We start from the raw sequence: 10755 nt of genomic DNA on the forward strand, positions 1-10755 counted from the left end.
GTTCATAATTTGGTATAGCTGAAAAAGCATGGCAATTCTTATCCATTATCCTTTGTTTGTCTATAAAGAGATATCGGCCAGAGAACTTGACAACTTGAATTTCATCTGTTTCACATATTTTTGTATTAACATTTGCATTTCACTTAATAATGAAATTTTTATATTTTTCATTTCATATTAATAACATATATCCTTTATTTTATTTAAATGTTTTTATTTGTTTAATATTCTTAAAAATTATGGTTATATTAATATTTTTCAACATTGACTAAAATGCCTACCGCATAGATTATATTTTTGAGGGGCCGTCCATCCCCGAGAACGAACAGAAGAAGACAAATTTACAATCATAGCAATATGGGACTCAAATGAAAGGTCTTTGGAAGTAAATCACGAATCTGATATCAATGTTCGTGAAAAGTGTTTATGGGGCCACCCCATCCCCATAACACCACCCAAATAGGAAGTATTCGCTGACCATTGCAATATGAGGCTCAAATAAGAGGTATTTTAGAGTAGAACACGAATCTGATATATATTTTCAAAGCCAAGTCATTGAACGGCCGCCCCATCCCCCAAACCGGTCATGTTTGCCGACTATGGATAAATGGGGTTCAAATATATGAGAATATAGCACGTTTCTGATATATTTTCAGGGCTTAGTGATTGGAGGACCACCCCACTCCCCAAAACACTCCTAAATTGGGCATATTTACCGACGAAGTCAATATGGGGCTTAAATGAAAGGAATTGGCGGTAGAGCAAGAATTGATACCCACTTTCGGGACCAATTTTCTGGGGGTATACCCCTTTCCCAAATACCCCACAAACAGCTATTTTTTACTGACCATCGCAATATAGGGGCTTAAATAAAGGCATTTGGGAGTAGAATATGAATTTGATATCCAAATGTAAAACCATGGATTTAAGGCATCACCCCTTCCCCAAAACACCCCCCAAAGGGTAAACATTTTTCGACCACGCCAATATGTGGCTTAAATGAAAGATATTTGAGATTATAAAACGAATTTAATAACCAATTTTGGGACCATGTGTTTGGTGGACTCCTCATCCGGTAAATGGTATTTGAGAGAAGAGCACGATGCTGATATTTTTTCAGGGCCAAGTGTCTGAGGGACCAACTCATCCCCGAAAACACCTCTAAATCAGACATCATGAGAATATTAGGCTGAAATAAAGTATTTTAGGAATGGAGTACACCTTACATTCAAACTTAAATTCGTGGACCAATAAAGATCATATGGGATTCAGATAAAGGCACTTATATTGTTAAACTGTTTGTCAAGCGATATACTATTTTCGTAGCATGGTATTTTACTAAAAGATTTTTAATTGTCGAAAATAAATGTTCCAAGGAAAATTTTCCATATAAAATAAAAGAAGGCGCAGCGGAGCGGGACCGGTCCAGCTAGTTTTTTATACAACTTTAATTTTTTTGTTTTTATTTTTCTATATATGTTTTATTTTAAAAACATTTTAATTTTTATTAATTTGTTTAATTTTCTGCTAACATTTCTTTTTGGTTATGTTGTATATTAAAATCAAAATCTTAATATTTTATTAAAATTATGAGTGCAATCCTAAAAAGCTTATTCTGTGCTATGTTTGCTGGGTGTATTGCATTGCGATATGTATGTGTATATACGTGTATGTATATATTATTCTCTAATTTCCTGGTCTATCTTCTCTTTAACGTTACTCTTTGCTGTCATTTGCATGACAATGCCTAAAAGGCCAAATGCCATGTGGAGAGTATCACAACTAAGCGGAAAGATAGTTAGGCCAAAGGCAAGAATATACGCACGAGTTGTATTAGCAAAAAACACACACACAAACACATACATTCTGGTATATTCCATGTTTTTGCTAAGACTTTTGTGTGGGAGGCATGCACACACACACCCACCCACTCATCACACAAGAGACACACCGTGAATGAAGGGGGCACCCAAGCAAACGCCATTTTAATGAGAGTCCAATGACAGAGAGAGAAAGAGAGCATAACAAATGCATTATGACTTTTTCTCTTTAATTAAAAGCGCTCTGGCTCTCCATCTTAGTGCTTGACGTATGTATGATGGTTAGTTGTGCTTCTTCTTAACGTTTTCATTTCTCATTGCTGCTGGTAATGGGGTGTTTGTCAAAACGAAAAGAAAATTTCTTTAACAACAGCAGTATACAACGAATTGCCATAAAAGTTTAGTGGAAAGAAAAATTAAATAAAATTCGAACGAAATTCATAGTTATAAACAAAAAAAAAACTGCTGTTTTTTTTTAATTAATACTTTTAAAATCCATTGAAAACTCTATAAAAATTACTGTGATTCTTTTAACGTCCTTAAGACTGTGTGTGTGAGTGTGTATTTTCATTGCACACGCAAGAAATGTCTGCCCAGTGAACAATGAAAAAATCATGAATAATCGAAACAACACCTTCAAAGTTGGCCAAATTGTACAAATACCAGGAAAACAACTTGAGGGCCGCATTGCCTATATAGGAGTGACAAATTTTGCTCCTGGCCGATGGATAGGTGTTGTGCTAAACGAGGAACGTGGCAAGAATAATGGTCAAGTCAAGGGTACCACCTATTTCAAGTGTCCCAAAAACTATGGCATATTTGTGCGTCCCACACAATTGATAATGAAGAAAACCAATGTCACTGAGGAAATGCCAAGAATGATGATGGAGCAGCAGCAGCAGACAAAGTCAAAGCCGCAGGCAACGACACAGGCACAACAGTTGCCAACGCCGCCGCCACAACAGCAGCAGCAACTAAAGGCACAGCCAGCAAAGGTGGGCCTGGGAGGGGGTGGCACCATCAGTCAAGTGGTGGTATTGCAGCGTGAACTAACCGCCACCACAATAATACCCCCCGCAAAAGCTACAGTGTCAGCGTCTTGCGGCTCAACGGCCATTACTCAACTACCGCCGAAATCATTGACTTCGTCATCGATGACGTTGCCACCTCGCACGGATGACAAAAACTCTCTGGTGGTGAAAAAGGTGGCCAAAATGCCCACTTCCACGAATCTCTTGAAGACCACCAAAATCAATCAACCCAAAGAGGTAACCCCCTTGCAGCCCAGCACCAGTCAAGTGTCTTTACATAATATAGCAGGACCTTTGAGGAATCTGCGACCGCCTCTTGCTTTGGCGCCCAAACGCAGCAAGACCTCGATGAGCCCCTCGGAATCATTTTGTTGTGCCAAACGTTCCTCATTCGTCGAGACCGGATTTTTAGAGATTTTACGGCCCCAATTTACCCCCGGCCAACCCATTAGGTCACCCACTTTCAGCAGCATGGCTTTGAACTCCAGCAGCTCGCATAACTTACAAGACCTCAAACAGCAACAGAAGCAGTTGGAGTCACGCCTCAAAGAGCTCGAAGAAGAAATTGAGCAGTTAAAATCTCAAAAATCTGATGACAAACGTAAATTACAAGGCATGGAACGGCTGAGACTACAAAATGAGCAGCTACTCGAATTCAAAGTAAGAATCATGGATCAGCAATCTAACTTGCAGCGTGAGCTGACACGCCTACGACAAGAGTTGAGGGAGGCCCAAGAAAGCCAATCGAAATACCAGAGAGACCTGGATGAGGCTGCAGAGAACATTGAATTGCTTACTTTGGATAAGGAAATGGCCGAGGAGAGGGCTGAAACCCTACAGCTGGAGTTGGAGTTGGCCCAAGAGCAGTGTGAGGAATTGACCTTGGATGTGGAAATTTTAAAGGCTGAGAATGAAAGATATCTGTGTGGTTCGGATAACAGCATAGCCCCTATGGCTAAAGACGATAATCTCTCCTCGCATGGCGAAATCAAGAAGCTAGAGCAATACAATCAGCGCTTAAGGGAAACTGTCATCAAGCTGAGGGATGTGCTCACCGAGGAGAAACAACAATCCATGAAAGCCTTCAAGGAATTGGAAACCAAAAACTCGGAAATTCTTGAACTGAAAAAGACCAAAGAACTTTTGACCCAGCGCTGTGATGTCATGGAGACGCATATCATAGATTTGCGTGAGCAGGTGGATGCTGCTTTGGGAGCCGAAACCATGGTGGCCACTTTGGCTGACGCCAAGCTGGAGCTAGAGGATCGCGTGCGACTTCTGGAGGAAGAGGTCAGCGAATTGGAGGCCTTGGAAGAGATACATGAACAGCTAATTGAGAGTAATCAAGAGCTGGAAAGAGATTTGAGAGAGGAAATTGAATTGCTCAACACCAATATACGCACCCTGCAGCAGGAGAAGGATTCTGCCCTGGAGACTGTCTACGAACGTGATTGCACCATTATGAAATTCCGCAATCTGGTAAAGACTCTGAATGAACGTGACCAGATCAAAGAACAAATGGCCTTGACCACGGTAGCTTCTACCACAGCTACTGCTTCCACTTCGGAGGAGCTAAATAGCATTAGTTCCAATCAAGAGTTTATGCCAGGGGTGGACTTTCAACAGATCTTCGCATCCACAAAGGCCTATGGGCGAGCTCTGGAGTTACAATTGGCTACCGTAGAATTGAAAATGGTACAGCTGCAAAATGAATATCTTAAGGCTTTCCTGCCTGAGGAACTAATGCTCAGAGGAGGAGCCTATGATGTCATACTCATTTTAGTCGTCCTGCAAAGATGTATGGAGAAGATAGACATCATATGCTCAGGTATACACGAGAAATTCCCTGCCTCCTGCGAATTTGGCCGCGATGCCATATTTGAAGGCTATTCAGTGCATCGCTTTGCCTTCCGCACACGATGTCTGTATCTATTAAGGTCTCTGAAAATGATATTACAGCAGCTGGACTTTGGCCTTAATCATTGTGACTATGAGATATGCACCCATGCTGCAATCTACCGTGGGGAAATGGAGGCTCAAGAAAAACAATTGGATGATTTATTGCGTTTGCTCAAAAAGGGTTTGCTGGATGAGAATACACCAGTGGACTCTTTGGAAAGGGCTTCCAGCTTTTACAATTCCTTGCTAAACAACCTATTTGCTTCGCAAAACTTGGCTGAACTTTTCGATGAACAAAAACTCTATGCTAGCTTGATTGAGGTATATGATGTGGCCTTGGATTGTGTCAATACCCATGCGGGCCTTTTATACACCATCATACAGTTGGGGGATGAGCAGACAGACTCCTTCTGCAGCATGCAATTCCTTATGGAGCATGTGCGGGCCTTCAAGGTGCAGCTGAAACAACTGCAGCGTAAGATACCCAGCAAAACCATTAGCTTTAGCTCCCTACAATGGCCTCAATTACAAAGGCTTCACGAACGCAATGACTATCTGGGCCGCCTCATTGATCTGCTAAGCTCCACGGCACGCGAGGCTACCAAGGATATAGCCAATACCCCTAAAAATGAGACCAGCGCTGGAGGCAATGACATAGCCACAGCCATAGATCATGAGCGTCTGTGGCGCATCATACACTTCAATTGCAATAAAATGGCCCCGGAGGGCTATCAAAAGTCCCCAGTGGACTTTTTCCAAAATGCCATAGCCATACTGCAGGAACAATTGGATGAATTCCAGCAATTCATCAAAGAGTCTGAGAAAGCTCTATCCATTAACCTCAACACCACCTATGTGCGCTCGGAGGATCTAACCATCCTACAGCAGGCCAATGAGGTTAAAAAGCATTACGAGGAAATCAAGCTTTTGCACCATCACCTGGGCGAAAAGGACAAGGAGATCAAATCCCTTAAATACATGGCCAAAATGAAGCAGAATGACTATTCCGAGTTGCAGATACGCAAGGATATGGCCGAAAAGCATTTGCACAAACAACAACAAGACTATACAGAGCTAATGCATCAAATATCTGAGAAAATGGAGGACTTGCTAGAGGATTTGCAAAATCAACAAATCAAACTTTTGAATACCCTGGATAATAACTCGCACAAACTGGAACGTCTGGAAAGGGTACAGGATGCACTCAAACAATGTGTGAACAATAGTTCACAAACGCACACCAGCTGTTCACATGATTCCTTGAGAGAAATTGAAAATCTCTCCTTATGCCTAAGGCAACAGCGAGAGCAGAATATAGCTTTGCAATCAAAATTCCTTCGCGAAGAACTTAAGAAGCTGGCGCCTTTGCATGTGCCCAAACACACCAGCGATCAGCGTTTGGAGGAAGAAATCAAAACACTCAGCGGTGATTTGACTAAATTGAAAAAGGCATGGATTTTAGGTTACATCACTCTCAACACAAACACAACAACACCAGGTGACGTGAATAGTGGAAAAGTATCGCCTTCAAGACGTTTGCATAGTGAAACTTCGCATCTGACGCAACACATCTTGGATACCTACTATCGAACACATCCTCATCGTCAAATTGCCACAGATTTTGGACAATTTGCCAGCAAAGAAATGCAAGAGATATTCAAATAGATGTTAAAGATGATCCGAGGAGGAGAAGAGAGCGTGTAAGCTAGTAAAAAGGTATAAGGTCCACTTTTAAGTTAGACAAACACATGAAATCATAGACATCCATAGCATTAATCTTTACATACTTAAGCTAACCAATGATAATGTTTCAAGTCTTAGGACAAAAACCAACCGTAATAACAACAAAAGTTTGTCAGTATTTTAAATTGAAATCGTAGATAATTTAAAAGGATTTTATGTAACGACTTTGTAGTAAAACTTACACAAAATTAGTAAATAACCAAATGATTAGTGGAAACGTAACATAACGTACCGTAACGTAAAATTACGATACGTATAAAGAGAGGCAAACAAAGCAAATTAAATATATCTAAACACATACTTATAACAAAAAAAGTATAGAATAGCCAATGAAATTTTTTCAGTGCTTTTCAAAAAATAAACCGAGCGAACTCTAATTATCAGATACCAGATCCGGTTTTGATTCCAACCAGAGGCTCTGATCTGCCACTAACAATGATTTGAAAATATAACTTAGAAAGAATTAGTAATTTTGATTAGTGCATTAGTTGATAACGTAATGCAACGCAACGCAAAAAGACAAACAAAGAGAAAAAACAAAAAAAGCTAGTGTGTCAAACTTGATTAGTCTAAAGTTTACATCATAGACACTTTAGACACACATAGACACAAGGCTAATTTGATATAAGTACAACCTACCAATGTATGACCCTTGAAGCCACCATAATTGACGAAACGCCTCATCTAGAGGTTGGTGTGTTGTGATCTCTGGTTTTTCTTTTCCATTGCAAAAAATCTTCGATCATTACGTTAGGTTAGGTTAGGTTGAAAAGAGGATGCGGATATTAATCCGCCCATAACATACACAAAAGCCAGTAATCGGCTTGTTGTGCGCAATATATACTAAAAAGTAATCTTGAAAAAGAAAATCTATGTTAGGGATTCCGCGCTACTTACTCTTTAATTATTTTCATACCACGCCCCTAAGTTGGTTCATGTTTAGTATTGTCTCCCCACCTAAATACCGGTGTCTTTTAGCCGCGAAAATCGGGCAATGATACAGGAAATGCTCCAACGTCTCATCATCTCCACATGTTATCACTTTCCGCACCGATTTTGCACAAGTGAGCTCGTAGAAATAGTATTCTAAATATTAGGCCCGAAATATTCTATTAGGCCCGGGTGACTTAATGCTTTGAAGCCCCTCAAGGCTTCCTTGATCATAAATTATGATAAATCTTCGATCAACCTCATTATTCCTAGATTCCGGTGTCTCCGTGAGTCCCGTCGTATCCCGTGCAAAATGCGTTTTCATCATACTCAACATGTCTCCGTTGTCTCTGCTTTCACTACCATGTCGTCAACTAACGTTTCAGTTTGGACAAGGGTTTTTGAGAGAAACTTTTTCAACTTGGCGGCTTCATTTTAGCTATCGACCAGTTCGCAGTAAAGCCTTCAGGAGGCACGTTTTGCCGCTCAGGTAATCTTATTGTATTCCTTGAGCCGTGTGTAAGACACATCCCAAATAACATCCGGACCTCTTTTCCAATGTTGCGAATCTCCCTGCTCATCCAGGGTGTTTGCGTCCGAGAATTCTCTCCACTTATTAATGTTGATTCTACTCCACGAAATGTTTTCAGAGTTCGCATCACACCCTATTAGTGCCTAATTTTCTGTCTGTTTTAACTTTCTCACTAGCAGTTGGAGCTTCGACGCCAGTGGCGGTATTGGAGAGCCGAAAGGCTGGTATGCTCCACCGTCTCCCTGTCTCATCACTGTTGCATCTGACACTGACAATGCTGGGGAAAATGTATAATTTAAATGTGTATGACAAATAACGCAGGTCTACGCTCGAGTACCAGTGTTAGCATAGAATAATTGGTAGTTAATATGATCTAGTCCAGAACAACGGTGTCGTTTTGGGTTTTTCCTACCAAATTTGGTAGGATTTACTTTCAAATTTAAGGATTGGTCGGATGGACGGCCCATTTCGATTTTGGTAGATTTTTAGAGAGACTATATTTTTATACTCACCACCATAGGATAAGGGGTATGCATTTATATAGTCATTCAATTTGAAACAAAGACTTGTGTGATGATTTCCAACATCCATGCCAAATATGATCCGAATCGGTCCATAAACATATATAGCCTCCATATAAAGATCCCCTGATTTGAATTCTTGAGCCCATATAGTCCTCAATTTTCTACCGATTTAACTGAAATTGGGAATAAAGACTTGTGTTATGACTTCCAACCCAAATATGATCCTAATTGGTCTATAAACAGATATAGCCCCCATATAAACCGATCCCCTGATTTGAACTCTTGGACCCTTAGAAGCTTCAATTTTCATCCGATTTCGCTGAAATTTGGAACAAAGACTTGAATTACGGCTTCCAACATCCATGTAAAGTATAATCCAAATCGGTCTATAAACAGATATAGCCCCTATATAAACCGATCCCCTGATTTGAACTCTTGGACCCTTAGAAGCCTCAATTTTTATCCGATTTGGCTGAAATTTGGAATAAAGACTTGAGTTATGACTTCCAACATCCATTCCAAGCATGGTTCGAATCGGTTTATTAACAGATATAGCCCCTGTCAAACTGTCAAACATCTTCAGTTTGGTCTATAATTTAACCATGGATCGTCTTACAAACGAACAACGCTTGCAAATTATTGAATTTTATTATCAAAGGCGTGCTCTTTTAAGAAAGTTCGAAATAGGTGAATATTTTATTTCACTTTCGGGACCGGTCTACTGGCCCCCTAGATCGTGCGATTTAACGCCCTTACACTTTTTTTGTGGGGCTATGTTAAAGCTCATGTCTATACAGACGACCCCGCTTCAATTGACACATTGGAAGACATGATTGAAGCATTAATTAGTGAGATACCGGCCGAAATGTTGGAAAGAGTATATCAAAATTGGACTAAGCGGATGGAGCATTTGAGCCGCAGTCACGGTCAACATTTGCATGAAATAATCTTCAAACATTAAATTATATGGACTGTACTATCGATTCAAATAAAGATTTCATGCATTGTTCTGAATTTTATGGGGTTTTTTTGAAAAACTTTCCTATAGCTTTTAAAAAATCCCCCTTTATAATCCGAATTGACATCATGAGTCCCTGTAAACCGCAACTGTTATCCGATTTCGCCAAAAATTTTGTACGTAATGTTCTGTTAGAATTTCCAACAACTGTGCCAAGTAATGTCTACATTCTGATATAGCTCTCATATAAACCGATCTCTCGATTATTCTTGTTCGGTTCTTAGAAGCTATAATTTTTTGTCTATTTTGGCAGAAATTTTGTACGTAGCGCAAAGTTATGCCCTTCAACCAAATTTGTTTAGAGTAAATTTTTAGAAGAATCCATGGTGGTGGGTTCCCAAGATTCGGAACGTTTACTTAAATATATAGTAAACGTTACAAGAAAAAGTTGGGAGGGAATTTGGTAGGCTTTGTGAACATTTTTGGTTGGAAAAATGTTTCTTTAGTGGCCAGAAACTTTGTTGCAGGTTTTCCATGGCTCCTGAGTTAAGGCAATATGAATGGCTGATTTTCTCCATCAGAGCGTGTGTAGCCATCTAGCTCCGGTGAAGGCTTATCATTGGTCCTCCAGGAAATGGGCATCTTGGGAGTGGGTGATGGTCTATTCGTCGGCTCCGTTCTTTTGGGCTGCATTGAGTTTCCTGTCACCGCACTGCACTGCCTGATGTTCCAATATTAGTAGGTGCATTGCCTATCCTAGTCTTAAGTGGGGGAGTGGTTGATGGGAATATTGCGGGAATGTAGTCATTTAATAATTGAGTACTGAAAAACCAAATTTTTCTTCCGTTTTCATCAAAATATCGATTTTTTTATTTAATTGTAAGTCCTAGTTGCGATAATTCTAAATTAACACAAGTTTTGGTCTCTATCTTACATTTAAAGTCCTGCGTTACGTTACGTCTCCACTAATCACCCATTAAAAAACTTATTAATCTATAGCAGAACAACTACATTAAAAATAATATAAAAAAATAATACGCCTTGTTTTTTAAATGTAACATTTTGTGATTCCTCTAACAAAAAACAAAACACAAACACACACTCAAAGAACTCTAGTTTTTGTAACAAGTTTCCTAAATAAAGGAAACAGAAAAAATCTAATTTTAATTGAATTTTAAACTGAATGTAAAAAAGAAATGTAAAATTTTAGTTTCTACAGAAAATTTAATCTAATTTTTTTTTTTAAATATTTTTTATTTTTTATCTTTTTTAATATATGTTTTGCTTTTTTTAATGTTTAGTTAAACTCTTTTATTTG

General features: G+C 39.4%; 1 protein-coding gene across 1 annotated transcript; it reads left to right on the forward strand.

Moving 5' to 3' along the window:
- Positions 1-2115: 2115 nt before the first annotated feature.
- Positions 2116-6908, forward strand: LOC106090064 (dynactin subunit 1). Its single transcript, XM_013256120.2, has one exon. The coding sequence runs from the start codon at positions 2435-2437 to the stop codon at positions 6413-6415; it is 3981 nt and encodes a 1326-aa protein (XP_013111574.2). The 5' UTR covers positions 2116-2434; the 3' UTR covers positions 6416-6908.
- Positions 6909-10755: the final 3847 nt, after the last annotated feature.

The sequence above is a fragment of the Stomoxys calcitrans genome, chromosome 1 (assembly GCF_963082655.1).
Source record: "Stomoxys calcitrans chromosome 1, idStoCalc2.1, whole genome shotgun sequence".
In the NCBI taxonomy this organism is placed as follows: Eukaryota; Metazoa; Arthropoda; class Insecta; order Diptera; family Muscidae; genus Stomoxys; species Stomoxys calcitrans.